Source organism: Molossus molossus, unplaced genomic scaffold (assembly GCF_014108415.1).
Source record: "Molossus molossus isolate mMolMol1 unplaced genomic scaffold, mMolMol1.p scaffold_m16_p_1, whole genome shotgun sequence".
NCBI classification, from domain to species: Eukaryota; Metazoa; Chordata; class Mammalia; order Chiroptera; family Molossidae; genus Molossus; species Molossus molossus.
In genome coordinates this window covers 125,990,992-126,016,633 of record NW_023425344.1, presented here as the reverse complement: position 1 = coordinate 126,016,633, position 25,642 = coordinate 125,990,992, and the positions used below count along the sequence as shown (strand labels likewise).

The window sequence follows — 25,642 nt, the reverse complement described above, 5'->3', positions numbered from 1 at the left end:
CATCCTTTGTGGTTACGTTAAGTATTTGAGTTTGCACGGTCGCTAAGGCCTTCCCTGAGCTTGTCAAGTTAGTATGTGGCCCCTTTTTGTTCACACTACTTTATTGAACTGATAGAGTCCACATATGAAAGTCAACTTGGAGAAGAGTTATTGTTGTACATTGAATTTGATTTCAATATATAGATTATAAAAGTGTAGATTTCAGGGTGTTTCTCCCCTATTCCACATAGGTAGAAATAAACATTTAAAATCATTTGTTAATATCCTTTTAAAGAATATATAAGGTATTTAAAATATCTTTTACCATAGGAACTTTTTAATAAACACTGCTGTTATAGTAAATGCTTTAGGCTCTCTGGTATGGCTTGGTGGACTGAGTGTCATCCCATGGACTGAGAGGTCCTGGTTTGATTCCTGATCAGGGCACATGCCTGGTTTCAGGCTTGATCCCCATGTAGGAGTCAGCTGATCGATGTATCTCTCACATCCAGGTTTCTATCTCTCTCTCTCTAAAAATAATAATAATAATAAAACATTTAAAAAAGAGTAAACACTTTAACCTCATGGGTGTTCTTTTTTCTGATGCTCTAGGATATCCAGGAGAGATTAAGGGAGAATGAAGAGGAAAACTTAAAGATAACATTAGTGGGAATTTATAATGATATTACTCATGAAGACACCTTGAGTCTTATTGGTATAAGTCAGTAATAGCAAAGTTTAAAAATAAAATATTTTGCACATCTTTTCACTGGCCTTCCCAGGAGCGTTGGAGGAAATTACTGACATGGTGTAAAAGTGAAACAATTTTAAGGAGAAGCATCGGCTAGGGAGTTATATAGGAGTTTTGCTTAAAGACTTTAAATAAACTGTCTTGCTGATACATGTCTTCAAGTACATCTTACTAGCAATTTTTGTATGAGGTTCTTTTGAAGCCTCTCAGTTCTTCTAAAATTGGAAGCATCTTTATGCATATTTTACTGAACAATGTACAACCAAACCAATTATATGTCAAAATGAAGTCCTGTGAAATTTTGTAACTGGGCGAATGTGATTCTGATATTTTACTTTGAGATTTTCACAAACTCATGTTTTTTATTAAAAAAAAAAAATTTTGTTTTCTTCATTTATTTGAGAGAGAGAGGAAGGGAGAGGGAGAGAGAGATAGAAACATCGATGAGGGAGAACATCGATTGGCTGCCTCCTGCATGTCCCCCACTGGAGATTGGGCCCACAACCTGGGTATGTGTCCTGACCGGGAATCAAACCGGTAACCTCTTGGTGCATGGGTCAGTGCTGAACCACTGAGCCACACCAGCCAGACAAGTTTTTTCAAAATTATCTTAGTGAAGCTATTTTTTTTTTTTTTAAACTCAGCAGACTTAAAATTGGACCATCCTAATTCACAATGTCAAGTGCCATACAGTTTTGTTCATAATCTCAAACAGCCTCAGTTATTTTTCACTGATAGCATGAAAGTGTTTTTTTTTTTTCCCTGATAAATGTTTTAAGCTGGAATTTTTATGCTAACATTGATTGTGATGAAAGCGTCTGGCTCTGGAATTGGGGCAACTATAACATGCATAAAGACCAATTTTACTGTATATAGATGCATGGGGCGCTTTTGTTAGTCTTAAAATTGATGGAGGGGTTAAATTTAACTTATTTAGGCATGTTTCTGGTTTTTGCAGTGGGAACGGCACCAGGTGTTAGACTGATGGGGTCAGACCGAACCTGGGTTCAGCAACCTTGGCACTTGAATTCTGGCTAGGAAAGAATTCAGACCTAAGACTCAAATGATAAGAGAACATTTGTTTGGAAAATCATAGAAGTAGAAGAAGTAATTTGTAGAAGAAATGGGCTTAGGAAATAAGTTTCAGAGGTAAAAGAAGGCCCTTTGGAGCTTGGGAGTGAGGAAGGTAATGATAACAAGCCTGGGGAGTTGGGTAGGCTGTGGAGGAAGAAAAGGCTCAGATGTGCTCTCAGGGAGGGTTGGAGTGTAGGGGGTAGAATGCTGGGTTCTCTGGCCTAAGGGTTTTAAGGGTGGAGATTTTAGGGGAGGTCCCGGGGGAACATCTCAATAATATTCAGCAGCTTTTCAGGTGTGTCCTTCCAGGACCTATGTCTCTACTGATTGATTGGTGGGGCCAGGGAATGGGGTCATTTCCAATGCAGCTGGTCCTGAGGTCAGCCTTGGGATGCTGGTCTGGTTTAGCTGCTTTTCTGGGCCTGGAGTTGAAATACAAGTGAGGGCTAGATTTTATTTCTATTAAATTTTTTTTTTTTAAATCCTCACCCGAGGACATTTTTCCATTTTTTGTTCAGATAGAGTGGAAGGGAGGGAGAGAGAGGGAGAGAAGGAGAGAGAGAAACATCAACGTGAAAGGGACACATTGAGCAGCTGCCTCCCGCACAACCCAACCAGGGCTGGGGACAAACTGCAACCGAGGTACATGCCCCTAGCGGGAACCAAACCCAAGTCTCTCCGGACCGCAGGCCAACACTCTAACCGCTGAGCCAAACCGGCCAGGGCTAGATTTTATTTCTAGAGAGGAAAGATCAGGGGGTCCAAACTGTATGACCAGTGATAAGTTAGGGGAGCAAAGGTCACCTTGGGGGCAAGGTCCCACCCTATAATTAATTGTCCTTTAGTAGGCACTTGGGGCTTTCCACCCTGGTGACCTTCTGTACCTGGCCCATCATCCTTGCTCTGCTCGTGTTTACCCACCTACCACATTTCTGCATCTAGAAAGATATCGGTTTTGTTCAAATATACCAGACAGGACCCAATGACTATAGTCCAGCAAATAACTCCCCAAGAGATTTTAAATTTTATTTCCCTTTATGAAGTTAGTGGTGGTGGTGGTGGTGGTGGTGGTGTAGGCCATGCTTCTTTGAATTTATTTTTCATTTCTTCCTTAGCTGCCCATTCTGGTGTTCATTGATTGCGAAATAGCCAAAAGCAGGCACCAAGAGCAGAATGAATTGAAAAAGAGTTGCTTGAATAGTTAATCTTTTAGTGATTTTAGTAAAGATTTCTTAAATATGGCAGGTATCTGAAGCAATTAAGTTCGAGTGTCCTTGAATCTATACTAGAAAGTCACCCAATTTTATGTATGATTTATGTTCAGAATATTAAAGACATTATGTACAAGTGTTTCAAATAACTGTTTACAAGCACTGTTCCTAGCTATTTATATTCTTACACAAAAGTGTAGATTGTTCTTGACAGTTATGCTATTTATTGCTTCAAAAAGATTACACAACTTCAAAAGTGCCTACCTATATTCATCTCCTTGCCTAAAATGTATAATAGCCTTAGGCTCATCCCATGTATCTGAAATTGATACATGGTTCTTTAGAATTACTTGTCTTCTAGCTAGCCCTGCTTCTTCCAGTTTTCCAACCTACTTAGTTTAGAAGGACCAGCTTTACAATATGAGCTACATATTCTTCTTTCTTGGTCTTTTAAATCTTACTTGCTGTTGCTACTTAAATCATAGTTAACCTATGAAGATCTACTTCCCCAAAGAACTAAAACCTTGCTTCATTCCAGAACCAAAGAAACATTATGTGCTTTTCTGTATTCTCTTTCTCTTCCTGCTTCCATTAACAAGTATACTGTCTTTTTATTTATTTATTTATTTAATTTTTATTTTTTATCCTTATTGGAGGACATTTTTCGATATTTTTTGTTCAGATAGAGTGGGAGGGGTAGAAAGTGAGAGAGAACATCAACGTGAAAGGGACACATTGAGTGGTTGCCACCCACACGACCCAACCAGGGCCGGGGACAAACTGCAACCGAGGTATGTGCCCTTGGCGGGAACCGAACCCAGGTTTCTTCAGACCGCAGGCCGACGCTCTTAACTGCTGAGCCAAACTGGCCAGGGCAACAAGTATACTGTCTTTTTAAAAAAAATCTTCACTGGGGGATATTTTTCCATTGATTTTCAGATAGAGGGAGGGAGGGAGGAAGAGAGAGGGGAGAGAGGGGGAGAGAGAGAGATATATCAATTGGTTGCCTCCTGCATGACCCTGACCAGGGCTGGGGATTGAACCGCAACTGAGGTACGTGTCCTTGACTGGAGTCCAACCGAGACCCTTTGGTCTGTGGGCCAATGCTCTAACCACTTAGCAACCCAGCCAGGGCAAGAGGTATGCTGCCTTTTACTTCACATTCTTTTCCTTTTAATTTGACTATGCTAATTGCAATGGTGGTTTTTTGTTTGTTTGCCTTTCCTGCAAAAAAATGATTCCAATGAGTAATTTGTAATTTCTATTTGTGGTTTTGAAAGTGGAGCAAGAACTTAGATTATTTTACAAGTGTCTTTATAGAGAATTCTACATTTATGTAATATTTCCCCAGTATTTTGTAGTTCTCTTCAACTGTAATGTCTGGTCCAAAAGCATGATTTTTAAAAAAGCAATCTGCCTTTATTGTCTTTCCAAAGCATTCATAGGACCACCTATCTTTTAAAATTATTTTATTTATTTAATAATTTTATCTAACATGCTATTTAACAGAATTCCAAATTGCATCAGTAAATATAGCTGGCATAATCAAGTTTGGTGATAAATATAAAACTCTTAGTAAGTTTATACCCCAGCTCATAGGAGCGAAGTGCTTGGGTACACTAGAGAAGAACTGGTGGGAGGAAGGCATTAGCTAAACAGAAGGTTTTACAGAAGGAATGGAGAATTGGTTAATACAGCGAGTTGGTTGATGAGGTAGAAATTGTTTAGGTAATCTTTTATATTCTTGTAAAGTTGCCCAAGAAGTTTTATTCTTATACATACCTATTTTTTTCCAGGAAGTTAAATTAAGATAGTAATGTAATTAAGCACAGCAGAGTAGGTGTTCAGAATTGTAAGTGTAACTGTAAGTACTATCTTTAATTAGCATATTTTAAATACCTCTACATAGAGCTGTGTATTAAGAGATACTTGATAGCATTGAAATTTATTGAAGCTGTAATGGCAAAAAGTGAATAGAATAAGACAATGGTGAAGAGTAAGATGAATGCCAAACATTTTTGTAGTCAAAACTAATATAGAGACCTGGCCGGTTTGGCTCAGTGGTTAGAGCGTCAGCCTGCAGTCCAGAGAGACCTGGGTTTGGTTCCCGCTAAGGGCACGTACCTAGGTTGCAGTTTGTCCCCGGCCCTGGTTGGGTCATGTGGGAGGCAGCCACTCGATGTGTCCCTTTCACGTCGATATTTCTCTCTCTCTCTCCTCCTCCTCTCTCTCCCTCCCACTCTATCTGAACAAAAAATGAAAAAAATGTCCTCGGGTGAGGATAAAAAACAAACAAAAAAACTAATATAGAAAGTTTTTATTAGTATGATAAATAGCTTTTTTCCAACTACAGAAATCCACACGTAGGCAAAATAATTTTTTGGACTAGTTTTTCTCTCTTTGTTGAAGATATTATTGCCTACAATAAACTAGTCTAAAATATACCTTTGTACTCTAAAAAATAAAGCTTCCTTGACAGATAGCACTTTAAAATTACTTTTGTAGAATATTGGTAGTATGTGGGACATTACATCAGTATCTTCTGTGATTTTAGGCATAAGGAGATCAGCTTAGAAATTATAACCTCATGCAGCATGATGATGGATTGAAGAGGTATGTTTTAGGCTAAATAGACTATTTATATAGTGTATTAAGCCCATCACAAGAACATATTAGGACATTTGAACTCTTAACCATTTAGGTGTCTGTGTGTGTGCAGATTCAACTCTTGGACTTCACTGAATACCTTTTTCTACTTTGTGAATTCTGAATCATAAGAATGTGTTACTTATTTAAAAATTAAACTAAAGAAAATGATACTTTCAAGAAAAATATAGAAATTAGCAGTTATGTCCTGGCTGGTGTGGCTCAGTTGGTTGGGCATTGTCCAGTTCACCAAAAGGTTGGTGGTTCAATTTCCAGTCAGGGCACACGTCAGGTGGTAGGCTTGATTCCCAGTAGAGGCGTGCTAGAGGCAGCCCATTGATGTTATGCTCTCACATTAATATTTTTCTCTTTCCCCCGCTTGCTCTCTCTAAAAATAAATAAGATTTCTTTAAAAAAAAAAAAAGAAATTAGCAGTTACTTCTTCTTATACAGTGTCCTGATCATCATTATTATTTCAGTAATATTACTATTATTCTGTGTTTAAATATCTCTTTCCCTCATTAGATTGCAAGCTCCTGGAGAGCAGGGACATTTTATTATCTGTGTCTCTGGTACCAAGCACAAGGACCTGGCATATCATGGGTGCCATTTACTTTAATAAAGAAATGGTCCTTGTCACAATTTTTATGGAAGATGAGATGTCCCCATGTAAAATGACAGCATGATATAACATAGAATAAGGTTTAATCTGAAGGAGTGGCACCATCCTCGCTTCTTTTTGTTCATGTTTTAGGTAGCCTGGTTCAAATGCCCGATCATCTCTTGTCCCTGTACTGAGGGACAGGTGCTAGCAAAAATAACCATTGCTTTAGTGCCCTTAGTGAAGTGGGGCAAACTTAGTTTCAGAATTGACGGTAATGGTATAACACTACCCTAGAGGGGACGACTCTAGAGGAAACCCTGAAGGCAGTATGTCTGTGACTAAGCACCACTGTTGCTAGAGAGATGACCAGAAGGTACTTCTGGATGTGCACATTTGCCCTTTGCTACCCTAAAATAAGGATTCCCAGATATCCTTTTATCTTTTATGCCAATTTTACTTCATTCAGCATGCCAAATGCATATTTTTAAAAACTATTAGTACCCTGGCTACTGTGGCACAGTGGATTGAGCATCGTCCCATGCACAAAGAGGTCACTTGTTCAATTCCTGGTCAGGGCACATGCCCAGGTTGGAGGCTCAATCCCCAGTAGGGGGCATACAGGAGGCAGGTAATCAATGTTTCTACCTCCCTCTCCCTCTCTCTCTAAAAAAATCAATAAAAACATATTAAAAAAAAAAAGATATTAGTTAAAAATATGGGTTATTTGCTAGAGTGTCTAAGACAGCTTTTTTAATAGGTTGAAGGAGATTTTAAATGAACTGTTAATATTTTATGTGGAGTTAAAATTCTTTGGCAAAATCCAGTTTCAAATTTAAGGTAAATGAAAAATGACTGACAAATTTGTTGCACTGGAGTGAAATTTAGGAAAATGATTTGCCCTGGCCAGATAGCTCAGTTGGTTAGTGTGTTGTCCCTATACACCAAGATTGTGAGTTTTGTCCCCAGTCATGGCACATACAAGAATCAACCAATGAATGCATAAATAAATAGAACAACAAATCGATGTTTCTCTCTCTCTATCTCGTTGGTTCTTCCTCCTTCCCTCCTTCTCCCCCCCTTCCTTTCTCTCTCTAAAAATTAGTAAAGGAAAAAATAAAGAAAATGGTTTATTCAGTTTATTAAATGAGTATTGCCATTTAAAATAGAGCTGAACCTGGCCGGTGTGGCTCAGTGGGTTGAGCATTGTTCCATGGACTGAGATCTCCCAGTTCAGTTCCTAATCAGGGCACATTCCCGGGTTGCAGGCTCAATCCCCAGTAGGGAGCATGCAAGAGACAGCTGATCAATGTTTCTATCTCTCTCTCCCCCTTCCTGTCTCTCTCGCTAAAAAAAAAAAAAATCCAATAAAAACATACTTAAAAATAGAGCTGATACCTATCTATGAGCAATACATAGTGAATCTTAAATGATTCAAACAGCACTGTTTTCTCTTCAGTAGAAAAGAATCTGAGAATAGCACATGATTTAAGGATTCTGAAATTTCTTCCTAGGAACATCATAAAATTGAATAGAAGTAAAATTGAAATAAATACAGAGTTTTCAGCTTTCCATATTGTTTTTTCAGTTTTATAGAAATTAGAGTATTTTTATGGTATAGTTTTGAGAGATTTTAATTAAAAAAAAAAAAATGATCTCCCAATTCAACATTATACTTTTACTGCAGGATAAAGAAGAAAATGGGGAAGGAGCAAAGCATTGATTACAAATGTCTTACTAATGAAAAAATGTGGCAGGAAAAAATATATTAAGAGAAATCTAAGGTAGGTGTATATACATATGTTTTTTTAAATTAATTAATTTATTTTTGTTACAGATGTTTTTCCTTTCCCCCCACTGATTCCCCCATCCCTCTCCCTCCCCATCCTGTTCCCAGCTTTGCTGTCCATATCCATTGTTCATGCATACATGCATATAAGTTCTGTGGTTTATCTCTCCCCCTGTACCCCTCTTGTGAGGATTGTCAGTCTGTACCCCACTTCCATGTCTCTGGGACTACCCCATTACTCAGACTGTTATGTTCATTATATTCCACAAATAAGTGAGATCATATACTTGTCTTTCTCTGTTTGGCTTGTTTTGCTTAGGATAATACTTTCCAGTTCCCTCCATGTTGTCTCAAAGGATAAGAGATCTTTCTTTCTTACAGCGGAATAGTACTCCATTGTGTATATATGTACCACAGCCTTTTTATCCATTTGTCTACTGGTGGACATTTGGGTTGTTTCCCGATCATAGCTATTGTAAATAGTGCTGCTATGAACATGGGGGTACATATATTCTTTCTGATTGGCATTTCAGGCTTCATAGGGTATATTCCTAGAAGTGGGATCACTGGGTCAAATGGCAGTTCAATTTTTAATTTTTTGAGGTAACACCATATTGTTTTCCATAGTGGCTGCACCAGTCTGCGTTCCCACCAGCAGTGTGCTAGAGTCCCTTTTCTCTACACCCTCACCAACACTTGTTGTTTGATGATTTGTTGATAGCGGCCATTCTGACAGGTGTGAGGTGATACCTCATTGTTGTTTTAATTTGCATCTCTCTGATGATTAGTGATGTTGAGCATTTCTTCATGTCTCTTAGCCATTTGTATGTCCTCTTTGGAGGGGTGTCTATTTAGTTTCTCTGCCCATTTTTTAATTGGGTTCTTTATCTTCCTTTTGTTGAATTGTATGAGCACTCTCTATATATTGGAAATTAACTCCTTATCTAGTATCTCATTGGCCATTATGTTCTCCCATACAGTGGGTTGCCTTTCCATTTTGATGATTGTATCTTTTGCTGTGCAGAAGCTTTTGAGTTTGATGTAGTCCCATGTGTACATTTTCTCCTTTGTTTCTGTTGCCTTAGGTGATGTATCAGTGAAAAGTTTGCAGTGTATGATGTCTGAAATTTTGTTGCCTACATTTTCTTCTAGGATTTTTATGGATTCAGGAGTCACATTTAAGTCTTTTATCCATTGACTAGTTTCATTTTTTTGCATGTATCTGTCCAATTTTCCCAACACCATTTATTAAAGAGGCTGTCTTCACTCCACTGTATGCTCTTGCCACCTCTGTCAAATATTAATTGAGCATATTGTCTTGGGTCCATTTCTGGGTTCTCTATTCTGTTCCATTGATCGATCTGCCTGTTCTTGTGCCAGTACCAGGTTGTTTTGATTACAGTGGCTTTGTAGTATAATCTGAAATCTGGTAATGTGATCCCTCCAACTTTGTTCTTCTTTTTCAAGATTGCTGTGGCTATTCGAGGTCTTTTTTGGTTCCATATGAACTTTTGAAGTATTTGTTCTAGTTCTGTGAAGTATGTCATTGGTATTTTGATGGGGTTTGCATTGAATCTATAGATTGCTTTGGGTAATATGGACATTTTAATGATGTTAATTCTTTCAATCCATGAACAAGGTATGTGCTTCCACCTTTTTATGTCTTCCTCTATTTCTTTTTTCAATGTCCTGTAGATTTCTGCAAATAGGTCTTTTATTTCTTTGGTTAAGTTTATTCCCAGGTATCTTAATTTTTTTGCTGCCGTGGGAAATGGGATTGTTTTTTCAGTTTCTCTTTCTGTCAGGTCGTCATTAGTATATAAGAATGCCGTCGATTTCTTGACATTAATTTTGTATCTTGCTACTTTGTCAAATTCATTTATTAAGTCTAGTAAATTTTTGATGGAGTCTTTGTGGTTTTCTAGGTGTAGTATCATGTCATCTGCGAATAATGACAGTTTCACTTCCTCCTTTCCAATTTGGATCCGTTTTATTTTTTCTTCCTATTTGATTGCTGTGGCTAAGACTTCTAGTATTATGTTAAATAAGAGTGGTGAAAGTGGGCATCCTTGTCTTGTTCTTGTTCTTAAGGGAAATACTTTTATTTATTTATTTATTTATTTATTTATTTATTTATTTATTTTATTTTATTTTATTTTATTTTATTTCATTTTTTTATCCTCACCCGAGGATATTTTTTCAATTTTTGTACAGATAGAGTGGGAGGGAGAGAGAGGAAGGGAGAGAGAGAGAGAAACATCAACGTGAAGGGACACATCGAGTGGCTGCCACCTGCATGACCAACCAGGGCCAGGGACAAACTGCAACCGAAGTATGTGTCCTTAGTGGGAACCGAACCCGGGTCTCTCCGGACTGGAGGCCGACACTCTAACCGCTGAGCCAAACTGGCCAGGGCTTAGTTTCTGCCCATTGAGTATGATGTTGTCTGTAGGTCTTTCATATATGGCCTTTATTATGTCGATATATGATCCCTCTATTGCCGCATTGCTGAGCATTTTTATCAGAAATGGGTTCTGGATTTTGTCAAATGCTTTTTCAGCGTCTATTGATATGATCATATGATTTTTATCTTTCATTTTTTTATGTGATGTATTACATTTATTGATTTGTGACTATTGTACCAGCCTTGCATCCCTGGGATGAATTCCACTTCATAATGGTGAATAATTTTTTTGATGTATTGCTGGATTTGATTTGCTAGTATTTTGTTCAGGATTTTGGCATCTCTGTTCATCAGGGATATTGGCCTGTAGTTTTATTTCTTTGTAGTGTCTTTTTCTGGTTTTAGAATTAGAATTATGATGGCCTCATAAAACAAGTTTGGAAGTCTTCCTTCTTCTTGAATTTTTTGAAATAGTTTGAGGAGAATGGGTATTAATTCTTCTTTTAATGTTCAGGAAAATTATCCCGTGAAGTGGTACGGGCCTGGGCTTTTGTTTGCCGGGAGAGTCTTGAATACATCTTCAATTTCTTTTGTTGTTATTGGTCTATTCAAGTTTTCTATCTCTTCCCGGTCCAGTTTTGGGAGACTGTGTCTTTCTAGAAATTTGTTCATTTTGCTTAGATTGTTGAATTTGTTGCCGTATAATTGTTCATAATATGTGTTAACAATCCTTTGTATTTCTGTGGTGTCAGTTATTATTTCTCCTCTTTCATTTCTGATTTTTGTCTATTTGGGTTCTCTCTCTTTGTTTCTTGGTGAGTCTAGCTAAGGGTCCATCAATCTTGTTTATCTTTTTAAAGAACCAGCTCTTTGTTTCATTGATCCTTTGAATTGTTTTTTTGGTCACCGTGTCATTTATTTCTGCTCTGATCTTAACTATTTCCTTCCTTCTACTTGCTCTGTTTTTTTTTTTTTACTTTTTAGTCCTTTAAGTTGTAGGGGTAGATAGTCAATTAGAAATTCTTCTTGTTCCTTGAGGTAGCTCTCTAGTACTGTGAACTTCCCTCTCAGGACTGCTTTTGCTGCGTCCCATAGTTTTTGTGGTGTTGTGTATTCATTTTCATTGGTTTCCAGGAAGTTTTTTATTTCTTCCTTGATCTCTTTGGTAACCCATGTGTTGTTTAATAACATGCTATTTAGCCTCCAGGAGTTTGAATAGTTTTGAGTGTTTTCATTATAATTAATTGTAGTTTTATGCCATTGTGATCTGAGAAGATGCTTGATATTATTTTAATTACTTGTACTTGTAGAGACTTAGTTTTGTCCTAACATGTGGTCTGTCTTTGAGAATGTCCCATTCCCCTGAGAAGAATGTGAATGCTCTAGTTTTGGGGTATAATTAATTCTCTGTAGATATCTATTACATCATTTAAGGTCTCTGTTTCCTTGTTAATTTTTTGTCTATAAGGTCTATCCAGTGATGTCAGTGGGGTATTGAAGTCCCTTGCTATGATTGTATTGTTGTTGATTTTTTCTTTGATGTCCTCCAGAAGTTTTTTTTTCTAACTTATCTTTATTGTTGAATGTATTATAGATGTTCCTCCTTTTCTCCCTCTTGATCTCCTCCCTGTTCGTGCTCCCCTCCTGCTGTTCCCCACACTGTTGTGTGTATCCATTGGTTATGCATACATGCATATAAGTTCTTTGGTTTATCCCCTCCCCTTCCCTTTGAGGTTTGTCAGACTAACAACCAATTTGTACTTGTTAATCCTTTCACCTTTTTCACCCATTCCCCCAACCTCACTCCCATCTTGGCAATGAACAAAATATTCTCCGTTATGTATGAGACTGTTTCTGTTCTCCTTGTGTATTTTTTTTGTAGATTCAATTGTTGATAGATATGTATTTATTGCCATTTTGTTTGTTCATATTTTTTATCTTTTTTTTTTTTTCAAGAAGACCCTTCAACATTTTATAAAATAATGGTTTGCTGGTGATGAACTCCTTTAGCTTTTCCTTGTCCGGGAAACACTTTATATGGCCATCGATTCTAAATGACAGCTTTGCAGGATAGAGTAATCTTGGTTGTAGGTTCTTGCTTTTCATCAATATGAATATTTCTTGCCACTCCCTTCTGGCCTGCAAAGTTTCTTTTGAGAAATCAGCTGACAGCCTTATGGGTACTCCCTTGTAGGTAACTAGGTGCCTTTCTCTTGCTGCCTTTTAGAATCTCTCTCTGTCTTGAACCTTTTGCATTTTGATGATGATGTGTCTTGGTGTGGGCCTCTTGGGGTTTATCTTGTTTGGGACTCTCTGTGCTTCCTGAATGTGTGTGTCTGTTTCCTTCACCAAGTTAGGGAAGTTTTCTGCCATTATTTTTTCAAAAAGTTTTTCAGTTCCTTGCTCTCTCTTCTCCTTCTGGCATCCCCATGATGCGAATGTTGGTATGCTTGACATTTTCCCAGAGGCTCCTTACACTGTCCTCATTTTTTTGGATCTTTTTACTTTTTGCTGTTCTGATTGGGTGTTTTTGGCTTCCTTATATTCCAAGTCGATTGTTTGCTTCTTGGCTTTACTTTATATTGAATCTGTGTAAATTATTCTTTTTTCATTTTTTATTCCTCCCCTGATGATATTTTTTTTATTTATCATCAGACAGAGTGGGAGGGAGGGAAGAGAGAGAGAGCAGAGAAAAACATCGATATGCTAGAGCCACATCTACTGGTTGCCTCCTGCACAACCCGACCAGGTTTGGGGATGAACTGCAACAGAGGTACATGCTCTTGACTGGAATCAAACCCGCGACTCATTGCTGTGTGCCAACGCTCTAACCACTGAACCAAACCAGCCAGGGCTGTAAATTAGTCTTTATTTCAATTAGTACATCCTTCATTTCTTTTTTTTTTTTTAAAGTCACCTATAATTTAATCACCAAGAGAGAAAAAATATTAGTATGTATACTTCTGGCCTTCTCTAAGTAATATATTATACATATGTGTTATTTAAAGCCAACTGCAACTATAAATTTCCAAAGCCAATTTCTCCTAGAAGAGAAATAACAACGTCAATACTATGGGCGTGAGGTTACAGGCAGTCTTCTTCGTCCTCCCCGAAATGCTATGGCAGGTATTTCTTCCATTTTATGGAGAAGGAAACTGAAGATTTGGGAATTTGAATATTAGAATGCCCAAAGCTTCATAACTGAAAAGTGGCAAAATCACGACTCAAAATCATGTCTATCTTAGGACCCCCCGTTTTCCCATAGGCCATAATGCTGCTCCTACCATATTTTTTAAAACATGAGGTACAAAATCCTCCTAGATTATGCTATCACATATGTTTCATCAAATGGCAGGCATGGGAAAATCACATACAACTTTCCTTAAGCAAAATCCAAAAAAATTTTTTGACTTTTCATTTCTGTGGTTGGAAAGAATAGTACCATTTTTTCTTCTGTTAGAGGATCCATTACCACCATCTTCATAGTTGAAAATTAATCCTACTGCTAGAGGAACTTTACGGCATTGAAGAACTGAACTTAAAAGAACTGGATGCTGAGTGGAAAATCATTTAAACACAATTTCTCTAGGCATTTATGAAACTGTACATTTCTTGGGCTTTGAGTCCGTTTCACTTTTGAATTGACGGATCTTTTCAGCTAGTTCCGGGAAACCTGTGTGTACCAGCCCTTCATGCAGGTGCTTGATCGGCGTGTCCTGCATTATCAGGATCCCATGCAGCCAGGTGAGCAGAGCCCTGTGGCCATGTTCACGGAAGCTGTCCTTTCCTGACCACTGTTCCTCGATGGCTCTGATCTGGTCATCTGTGAAGTTCCACACACGGGCCAGCCTCTGCCACTCGTTGGCCTTCAGGTGACGATAAGCCAGGTTCCAGAGGAGACTGCGAATTTGCCTGGTCTCCTGACTGTGATCTTGCTTGAATGTCAGAGACAAGTTGGTTATTGGGTCCCTGATGTTCTCACCATGCTTCTCTCTCCAGGCATAGTATCTCTCTGCTTTTATGAGCATGTCCACAACAAGGCTGTGGTTGCTTCTGGAAGCCACAGCCAAAGCAGTCTTCCCTTGCTTATCAACAACCTTCAGATCACAGCCTGCCTTCAGCAGGGTCTCCACCAGCTCCACATTTCCAAGATCAGCAGCTACATGCAAAGGAATCTGCTGCCTCTTGGGCTCCGGCGGAGGGAGGGCGGACTGGACTGGAACGGGATTTGGAGGGCGCTCAGAGCTTTGGCTGAGTGCAGCCACTCAGGAAAGTGGCCACATTGCTCCTTCCAGTACATCCTTCATTTCTGACTGGTCCTCTTTTATGCTCTTGAGGTCCTCACTAAGATCATTGAAGCTCTCACTATGTTCATTGAGCACCCTTATAAGCAGTGTTTTGAACTCTGCATCTTTTAGGTTGCTTATCTCCATTTTATTTCGTTCTTTTCCTGGAGTTTTGTTCTGTTCTTTAATTTGGGACCTGTTTCTTTTTCTCCTCATTTTGGCTGCCTCCTTGTGTTTGTTTCTATGTGTTAGGTAGAGATGCTATGTCTCCTGGGCTTCCTAGGATGGCCTTCCTACTAGGTGTTCTGTAGGGTCAAGTGGCACAACCTCCCTGGTCTTCCAGCTGGCCCCTGGAAGTACACCTCTCATGTGGACTTTACACCCTTCTGTTGTAATTGAGTCTTGATTGCAGTCTTGATGTAGCTTCTTCAATTTTGTAGTTGTAGGACTTCCATTCACCTTGATTTCAGGTGGTTTTGAATGATGATTGTTCTGTAGTGTAGTTGTAATTTTGATGTGGTTGTGGAAGGAGGCTAGTACTGCATTTACCTACACTGCCATCCTAACTGGAAATCTTCAGAAGTTTTAAATTATATTTTGGTGCTTCTATATTGTATATATATGTTTATCAAGGAAGGCTATATCCTCCTGTTGGATAGATTCTTCAATATTATGTAGAGGCCTTCTTTGTCTCTAGTTATGGCCTTCATTTTGAAGTCTGTTTTGTCAGATATGAGTATTGCTACCCCAGGATTTTTTTCCTTTCCATTTGTTTTGAAAAATTTTTTTCATCCCTTCACTTTCAAACTATGTGAGTCTTCTGTTTTGAGGTGGGTCTGTTGAGGAGGGTCTCTTGTAAGTAACGTATATGTGATTCATGCTTTCTTACCCATTCAGCTATGCTGTGTCTTTTTTTTTTTTTTATCCTCACCCAAGGACATTTTTCAGTGTTTTGCTCAGATAGAGTGGGAGGGAGAGAGAGAGAGAGAAACATCGATGTGAAAGGGACACATCGAGTAGTTATCACCCACACAACCCAACCAGGGCTGGGGACAAACTGCAACCATGGTACATGCCCTTAGCGGAACGAAACCCGGGTCTCTCTGGACCACAGGCCGACATTCTAACCACTTTGCAAAACTGGCCAGGGCTACTCTGTGTCTTTTGATTGGAGCTTTTAATCCATTTATGTTTAAGGTTATTATTGATATGTACTTATTTATAGCCACTTTAATTTATTATGGTTTTGTTTCTCTCCCTATTTCTTCTGCTTATTACAGCAGTCCTTTTAAGATTCTTGCAGTGCTGGTTTGGTGCTAATATGTTCCCTTAACCTTTTTTCTTTGTCTGGGAAGCTCTTCATTTCACCTTCTAGTTTAAATGATAGCCTTGGTGATAGAGTAGTCTTGGATTCAGATCCTTGTTTTTCATTACTTTGAAAACTTTATTCCATTCCCTTCTGGCCTTTAGTGTTCTGTTGAGAAATCAGCTGGTAGCTTTATGGGGGCTCCTTTGTAGGTAACCTGTTGCTTATCTCTTGCTGCCTTTTAGATTCTGTCTTTGTCTTTAATTTTTTGCATTTTAATTATGATGTGTCTTGGTGTGGGCCTCTTTGGGATCTTCTTACTTGGCGCTCCCTGTGCTGCTTAAACTTGTATTTCTCTTTCCTTCAACACATTAGGGAAGTTTTCTATTACTATTTCTTAAATATATTCTCCAACCCTGAGCAACTCTTTCTTTAGAGAGCTGTGGGGGCTATGGAGTTGCACATAGTACACTGCAAAGGCTTGGAAGGAGAATAGGAGTGAGCAATTGTATCATGTGGGGAAAGGAAACACTAGCTATGACAGTGAAGATGAAATAATGGGAGAGACATATATCTTTGACAATGACTGGAGAAATAGGAATGTAAGTTGTTAATGGATTTAATTCTGGCATGGCTGCAGGGGCTTCACAGTTTAGTCATGGCTTTCAGGGAGGCCCATGGTCTGTCATATATGGTCGTTAGAATGGACAGTAGCAATTTTGATGAGCAGCAACTTAGCTGCTGGTCTAGTGTTGGGATAGGGGGTTATAGTGCATGATGCCAAGTGTAGCAAGAAGAATGAATGAGGGTGACCACCGACCTTCCCTTCCTGCCTTTCTTCACTAGAAGGCTCAGTGCCTCGTGGCATCCTGATTTGGCTGATATTTAACTGCGGAGTTTTTTGTGTGGCTAATCTGGTATTGACTCACATATAGACAAATGATTCTAGCTTTGGAGCTTAAATGGACAGTGATGGTCTTGACTGAGAAAAGGAATAAAAGGGAAGAACGGTGTCTGTGAAAATTCAAGGTGGAGATACCTAATAGAAGGAGTAGTGCATATATACAGATTTGGGAGTTAACTACCATACAGAATTGAAGAAGCAATAGTGTTTAGATTGAAAAATGGAGAAGGGCAAAGGACTGAACTCTGAGGAGTACCTAGCAGAAAAGGGAACAATTAAGGTGGTTGCATCAGATAAAAAGACTTTCATGTGTAAAACATTTAAAAATGTTTACTGAATTATAAAGTCTTTTATTATATCTCTTAAAATGAGCCCTGAATAGTTTAGGTTTACCTTTTAAGCATTTTTTTTTTTATGGGAGTCATCCTGGATTCTTTTATGTGTACTCCTCTTTGCTTAAAGTATACTAAATATAGTTAAACTTTTCTTGATGACTCAGGATAGTTATTGTAAATATCATTTATTGAGTTTTAATTAACCCTTCAGTTTGCTGAGTATAAAGAACTAGACGATTTCATCCTGTTTGGACCCAAATTGCCACACTTGGAATTCTTGAAATGTCTGTTATATTCTGTAGTTTTCCCCCACCAACCCCCATTGTCTTATATTCAATATATTTAGAAACCAGATAAATGAGGATTATATTTTAAATAAAAATGAATGGGTTTTCCCTGGCCAGTTTGGCTTGGTGGTTAGAGCATGAGCGCACAGACTGAAGGGTCTTGGGTTTGATTCCTGGTCGAGGGCACCTGCCTGGGTTTGCAGGTTCAATCCCCTTTGCCCAGCTGTGTGAGATGCAACCAATCGATGTGTCTCTTTCACATTGATGTTTCTCTCTCTTTCTCCCTCCCTTTCTCCTTTCCACTCTATCAGAAAAAAAAAATAAATAAATAAATAAATGGAGTACTATTCTTGGGTCAGGATTCACAACAACAACAAAAGAATTAAAAAAAAAAAAAGGAATGGGTTTAAAGTGTGGACCAGGAGAGGTTCTCTTCATTCAGAAGTTTTAGTGTATGGACTTTGGGTCATTTGTTTGCCTGTTAATGGGTAACCTTTGATTATTGTCTGGTTCTTGATTGAATTCCGTATAGATATCAAATAGTTGAAACTTTATATGAAATAGATTGGTTCCATAGTTACTAAAGGACTACAACAGAGGAGACATCTGAGAGTTGGATATTTATTTATTTATTTTTTTATCCTCACCCGAGGACATTTTTGCATTTATGTTCAGATAGAGTGGGGATGGGGAGATGGAGGAAGAGAGAGAAACATCGATGTGAGAGAGACACATCGCTTGGCTGTCACCTACACGACCCCAACCAGGGCCAGGGACAAACTGCAACCGAGGTATGTGCCCATAGCAGTAACCGAACCTGGGACTCTCTGGTCTGCGGGTCGATGCTCTAACTGCTGAGCCAAACTGGCCAGGGCGAGAGTTGGATATTTTTTTCCCTCAGAATATTAAAAGCTATTCTTCATCTGGTGCTGTCCAACCTTACCAGCCCTACTTCGACCTATCCTTGTCCTCCTTCTCTTCCTTCCACTAAATCTAAATGCGTTCCCCTGTACTCCAGATTTTCTACTACAACTAGCTATACTGTTTTCTAAACATACTCTGTACTTTCCGTCCTCTCAGTCTTTCTTTCATTTTCTACCTGGTGAAAGAAATTCTTCTCATCCTTCAATATACAACTAATGGCCCCATCCTTAGGCAGACTAAATCAGTCCCTTCCAAATAATTTCATACATAACATCCCTCATACAATTTAAGAAGTTCTTTTACTTGTATTTATTACTGGTCTACTTGATAAAATTTACTAATTAACTTAGTTTTTCTCAAATTTTAATGTACATTGGAATCTCTTTGATATAAAAAATTAGATCCCCAGAAAGTCTGTTTCATTAGATTTAGGGTTGAACCTGGGAATCTGCATTATTATTATTATTATTATTATTTTTGATCCTCACCCAAGGATATTTTTCTGTTTATCTTCAGATAGAGTGGGAGGGAGGGAGAGAGAGAAAACATCAATGTGAAAGACACATTGATTGGTTGCCTCCCACACAACCCCGATTGCTGGGAACGAACCACAACCCAGGTGCCTGTGACCAGAATCGAACCATTGGTCTGAGGCTGATGCTCTAACTGCTGAGCCAAATCGTTCAGGGCCATATTATTTTTTAAAAGTACGATGGTTAATTCTGATCTAGGTTGACCAAGGACCATATTTTGAGAAACTGAGGATCAATTAATGAATGAATTCCTTCGGAGTAAAGGTTGTAATTAACCCACTGTTGTATTTTCAGGCCTGTCCTGTAGGTGATGCTAAATGAGTGTTTCTAAAATGGTAGAGTTTACTGGGGAAGGCCTTTCAGTATGTAATGTTTGAGTTGAGACTCAAATTCTTGGCAGAGCCTTGAGAAGCCTTTTATTTATTTTTTGGAGGGGGCATTTAATTTTTTTTTATTAATTTATTTTTGTTACAGATGTTTCTCCTTTTTTCCCCATTGACACCCTCCTCCCCATCCCCCCAACCCTATCCCCAGCTTTGTTGTCCATGTCCATTGGTTATGTGTACATGCATATAAGATCTGTGGTTGATCTCTTCCCTTCCCCCACATCCCTTCTTCTGAGGATTGTCAGTCTGTACCCTACTTCCACATCTCTGGGTCTACTGTTTCTCAGACTGTTATGTTCATTATATTCCACAAATAAGTGATATAATGGGATATTTCTCTTTCTCTGCTTGGCTTGTTTCACTTAGGATAATACTCTCCAGATCCCTCCATGTCATCTCAAAGGATAAGAGATCTTTTTTTCTTACAGCTGCGTAGTACTCCATTGTGTATATGTACCACAGCTTTTTTATCCATTCGTCTATTGATGGACACTTGGGTTGTTTCCAGATCATAGCTGTTGTAAATAGTGCTGCTATGAACATGGGGGTACATATATTCTTTCTGATTGGTGTTTCAGTCTTCTTAGGGTATATTCCCAGGAGTGCGATCACTGGGTCAAATGGCAGTTCAATTTTTAATTTTTTGAGGTAACACCATAGTGTTTTCCACAGTGGCTGCACCAGTCTGCATTCCCACTAGCAGTGTACTAGAGTCCCCTTTACTCCACACCCTCGCCAACACTTGTTTGATGTTTTGTTGATGCCTGCCATTCCTTTTTTTTTTTTAATCCTCACCCGAGGACATTTTTCCATTTTTTGTTCAGGTAGAGTGGGAGGGAGAGAGAGGAACAGAGAGAGAGAAACATCGATGTGAAGGGACACATCGAGTGGTCGCCACCCGCACAACCGATCAGGGCCGGGGACAAACCGCAACCGAGGTACGTGCCCTTAGCGGGAACCGAACCCGGGTCTCTCAGGACTGTAGGCCGACGCTCTAACTGCTGAGCCAAACCGGCCAGGGCCCTTTTTTTTTTTTTTTTGTCCTCACCCGAGGACATTTTTTCATTTTTTGTTCAGATAGAGTGGGAGAGAGGGAGGGAGGGAGGGAGAGAGAGAGAGAGATAGAGAGAGAGAGAGAGAGAGAGAAAGAGAGAGAGAGAGAGGAACATCGATGTGAAAGGAACACATCAAGTGGCTGCCACCTGCACGACCCAACCAGGGCCGGGGACAAACTGCAACTGAGGTACGTGCCCATAGCGGGAACTGAACCCGGGTCTCTCTGGACCACAGGCCGATGCTCTAACCTCTGAGCAACACTGGCCAGGGCGATGGTGGCCATTTTGACAGGTGTGAGGTGATACCTCATTGTTGTTTTAATATGCATCTCTCTAATGATTAGTAATGTTGCGAATTTTTTCATATGTCTCTTGGCCATTTGTATGTCCTGTTTGGAGAGGTGTCCGTTTTGCTCCTCTGCGCATTTGTTAATTGGATTGTTTCTCTTCTTTTGTTGAGTTGTACGAGTACTCTATATATTTTGGAAATTAACCCCTTATCTGATGTATCATTGGCAATTATGCTCTCCCATACAGTGGGTTCCCTTTTCATTTTGATGGTTGTTTCTCTTGCTGTGCAGAAGCTTTTTAGTTTGATGTAGTCCCATGTGTTTATTTTTTCCCTTTGTTTCTGTTGCCTTAGATGATGTATCAGTGAAAATTTTGCTGTGTATGATGTCTGAAATTTTGTTGCCTACATTTTCTTCTAGGATTTTTATGGATTCATGAGTCACATTTAAGTCTTTTATCCATTTTGAGTTTATTCTTGTGTATGGTGTAAGTTGATGGTCTAGTTTCATTGTTTTTTGCATGTAGCTGTCCAATTTTCCCAACACCATTTATTAAAGAGGCTGTCTTCACTCCACTGTATGCTCTTGCTACCTTTGTCAAATATTAACTGAGCATAATGTCTTTGGTCAGTTTCTGAGTTCTCTGTTCTGTTCCACTGGTCTATATGCCTGTTCTTGTACCAGTACCAGGCTGTTTTGATTATAGTAGCTTTGTAGTATCACCTGATATCCAGTATTGTGATTCCACCTACTTTGTTCTTCTTTTTCAAGATTGGTGTGCCTATTTGGAGTCTCTTTTGGTTCCATATGAGCTTTTGAAGTCTTTGTTCTAGTTCTGTGAAGTATGTCGTTGGTATTTTGATGGGGATTACATTGAATCTGTAGATTGCTTTGGGTAGTATGGACATTTTAATGATGTTAATTCTTCCAATCCATGAAGAAGGTATGTGCTTCCACCTTTTTATGTCTTCCTCTATTTATTTTTTCAATGATCTGTAGATTTCTGCAAATAGGTCCATTATTTCTTTGGTTAAGTTTATTCCTAGGTATCTTAATTTTTTTTTTTTTAGATAGTAAATGGGATTGTTTTGTGTAGTTTCTCTTTCTGTGACTGCATCATTGGTGTATAAGAATGCCGTCAAACCTTGGCCAGTTTGGCCCAGCGGTTGAGCATTGGCCTGCGGACCAGAGTTCCGGGTTTGGTTCCTGCTAGGGGCACGTACCACAAAAATAAAAAAAAATAAAAAAAAATGCTGTCGATTTCTTGTCGTTAATTTTGTATCCTGCTACTTTGCCAAATTCATTTATTAGTCTAGTATATATTTGATGGAGTCTTTAGGATTTTCTAGTGATAATATGTCATCTGTGAATAATGAGTTTCACTTTCTCTTTTCTAATTTGGATCCCTTTTCTTTTTTCTTTTTCTTTTTCTTTATTGATTTTAGAGAGAGAGGAAGGGAGCGGGAGAAAGGGCTAGAAACATCAATGAGAAAAAACATCGATTGGCTGACTCCTGCATGCCCCCTTCAGGGGATTTGGCCAACAACCTGGGCATGTGCCCTGACGAAGAATCGAACCGGTGACCTCTTGGTGCATGGGTTGATGCTCAACCACTGAGGCACACTTGCTGGGCCCCTTTAATTTTTTTCTCATGTCTGATTGCTGTGGCTAAGACTTCCAGTGCTATGTTAAATAAGGGTGGTGAAAGTGGGCATCCCTGTCTTGTTCCTGTTCTTAAGGGAAATTTTTTTTATTTTTTGCCCATTGAGTATGATGTTGGCTGTAGGTCTTTTACATAAGCTGTTTATTATGTTGAGATATGATCCCTTTAATCCCACATTGCTGAGTGTTTTTATCAGAAATGGGTGCTGGATTTTGTCGAATGCTTTTTTAGAGTCTGTTGATAAGATCATGTGGTTTTTAACTTTCATTTTATTTATGTGGTGTATTACATTTACTGATTTGTGACTATTGTACCAGCCTTGCATCCCTGAGATGAATCCCACTTGGTCATGGTGAATAATTTTTTTTATATACTGCTGGATCCAATTTGCTAGTACTTTGTTAAGGATTTTGGCATCTATGTTCATCAGGGATATTGGCCTGTAATTTTCTTTTTGTGTGTTTTTCTGGTTTTGGAATTAGAATTATGCTGGCCTCACAGAACAAGTTTGGAGGTCTTCCTTCTTCTTGAATTTTTTGAATAGTTTGAGGAGAATGGGTGTTAGTTTTTCTTTGAATGTTCGGTAAAACTTCCCCGTGAAGCCATCCAGGCCTGGGCTTTTGTTTGGTGGGAGAGTCTTGATTACATCTATTTCCTTAGTTGTTATTGGTCTGTTCCAGTTTTCTATCTCTTCTGGGTTCAGTTTTGGGAGACTGTGTCTTTTTAAAAATTTGTCCATTTCACTTAGTCTAATTTGTTACCATATAATTGTTCATAGTACTTGTTAATGATCCTTTGTATTTCTTTGGTGTCAGTTGTTGCTTCTCCTCTTTCATTTCTGATTTTGTGTATTTGGGTTCTCTTTCTTTGTTTCTTGGTGAATCTAGCTAAGGGTCCATCAATCTTGTTTATCTTTTTGGAAAACCAGCTCTTTGTTTCATTGATCTTTTGAATTGTTTTTTGGTCTCTATGTTGTTTATTTCTGCTCTGATCTATTTCCTTCCTTCTACTTGCTCTGGCGTTTTCTTTCTGTTTGCTTTCTAGTTCTTTTTTTTTTTTTTTAATCCTCACCCGAGGACATTTTTCCATCTTTTGTACAGATAGAGTGGGAGGGAGAGAGAGAGAGAGAAACATCGACGTGAAGGGACACATCAAGTGGCTGCCACCCGCATGACCAGCCAGGGCCGGGGACAAACTGCAACCGAAGTACGTGCCCTTAGCGGGAACCGAACCCGGGTCTCTCCGGACCACAGGCCGACGCTCTAACCGCTGAGCCAAACTGGCCAGGGCTGCTTTCTAGTTCTTTAAGTTGTGAGGTTAGACAGTCAATTAGAATTTTTTTTTTGTTTCTTGAGGTAGGCCTGTAGTGCTATGAACTTCCCTCTCATAACTGCTTTCGCTGCTTCCCATAGATTTTGTGTTGTTGTGTGTTCATTTTCATGGGTTTCCAGGAAGTTTTTAATTTATTCCTTGATCTCAGTGGTAACTCATTCATTGTTCAATAACATGCTATTTAGCCTCCATGTGTTCAAATGTCTTTGCCTGTTCTTGTTGCAATTGATTTCTAGTTTCATGCCATTGTGATCTGAGAGGATGCTTGATATTATTTCAATCTTCCTGAACTTGTAGAGACTTAGTTTGTGTTCGAACGTGGTCTATCTTTGAGAATGTCCCATGTGCACTTGAGAAGAATGTGAATTCTGCCGTTTTGGGGTGTAATTCTCTGTAGATATCTATTAAATCCATTTGGTCTAGTGCTTCATTTAGAATCTCTATTTCCTTGTTAATTTTTTGTCTAGAGGATCTATCCAGTGATGTCAGCAGGGTGTTGAAGTGCCCTGCTATGATTGTATTGCTGTCAGTTTCTCCTTTGAAGTCCTCCAGACGATTTTTAATATATTTTGGTGATCCTACATTGGGTGCATATATGTTGGATAGATTTTTTCAATATTATGTAGTGGCCTTCTTTGTCTCTAGTTTTGGCCTTCATCTTGAAATCTGTTTTATCACCCTGGCCAGTTTGGCTCAGCGGTTAGAGCATCAGCCTGCGGTCCAGAGAGACCTGGGTTCAGTTCCCGCTAAGGGCGCATACCTTGGTTGTCGTTTGTCCCCGGCCCTGGTTGGTTGTGCGGGTGGCAGCCACTTGATGTGTCCCTTTCACGTCGATGTTTATCTGTCTCCCTCCCTCGCTCTCCCTCCCACTCTATCTGAACAAAAAATGGAAGAATGTCCTTGGGTGAGGATAAAAAAAAAATCTATATAATCAGATATGAGTATTGCTACCCCAGCTTTTTTTTCTTTTCGTTTGCTTGGAAGATTTTTTTTCATCCCTTTATTTTCAAAGTATGTGAGTCTTTTGTTGTGAGGTGGGTCTCTTGTAAATAATATATATGTGAGTCATGCTTTCTTATTCAGTCAGTTACTCTGTGTCTTTTTATTGGAGCATTCAGTCCATTTACATTTAAGGTGATTATTCATATGTAGTATTTTATTGTCATTTGTTTTTAGTGTGGTTATATTTTTCTACCAATTTCTTCTATTAATTACAGCAGTCCTTGTAACATTTCTTGCAGTGCTGGTTTGGTGCTAAAGAAGCCTTTTAATAAAGGTATAAGAAATACTATAAAACAGCCCTGGCTGGTATCGCTCAGTAGGTAAAATGTCAGCCTCCACATCAAAGGGTCCTGGTTCCATTCCTGGTCAAGGGGACATACCTAGGTTGTCGATTACCTGCTGAAGGTTTCATCCCTGGCCCCCGAGCAGCGTGTGCTGAAGGCAAACAATCCATGTGTCTCTCTCACATTGGATGTTTCTCTCTCTTCCTCCCTCCTTCTCTTTCACTTGCTCTAAAAATCAATGGAGAAAATATCCTAAGGTGAGGATTAACAAAAGGAAAGAAATAGCATAAGTCAGCATTTCTCAAGTTGTTTCCAAAATAGTAATACTAGGAAATGCTTTGTGGAAAAGAGTTTTTGGTGGTCAGATACTTTTGGAAAAGGCAACTCTAGGGGTAGTATAGACTATAGTCTACCAGTTTGAGCATGGCAGGCTTAGATTTAGGTAGGTAGTGGCTGTTGAAATGCAAAAGAAGATAGTAAATGAAAGACTGTAGCTGAAGGATCTACAGGGTCTGGCAACTAATTAAATCTGGGAAAAAGATCTAGATATTTTAACTCTTAGGTTCTAAGTGGCCTACATACTTTTTGGATACATATTTT

At 38.9% G+C, this 25,642-nt stretch overlaps 1 protein-coding gene across 8 annotated transcripts in view; it reads left to right on the top strand.

Annotated features, from left to right (window-relative positions):
- Positions 1-25,642, top strand: part of CREM (cAMP responsive element modulator) — a 122,700-nt gene that overhangs the window by 11,815 nt on the left and 85,243 nt on the right. For 4 of the 8 annotated variants that reach the window (XM_036273531.1, XM_036273522.1, XM_036273567.1 and 1 more), the window contains exon 1: positions 7,948-8,046. The exons of 1 other annotated variant lie outside the window; for it this stretch is intronic. Coding sequence is in view for 1 of the 7 variants with exons in the window: in XM_036273502.1 (XP_036129395.1) it covers positions 8,003-8,046 (44 nt within the window). In the remaining 6 variants the exon portion in view is untranslated. Of the gene's footprint in view, positions 1-5,562; positions 5,629-7,947; positions 8,047-25,642 lie in introns of those variants that run through there. 3 more of the 8 variants (XM_036273575.1, XM_036273592.1, XM_036273502.1) reach the window with 2 other exon arrangements.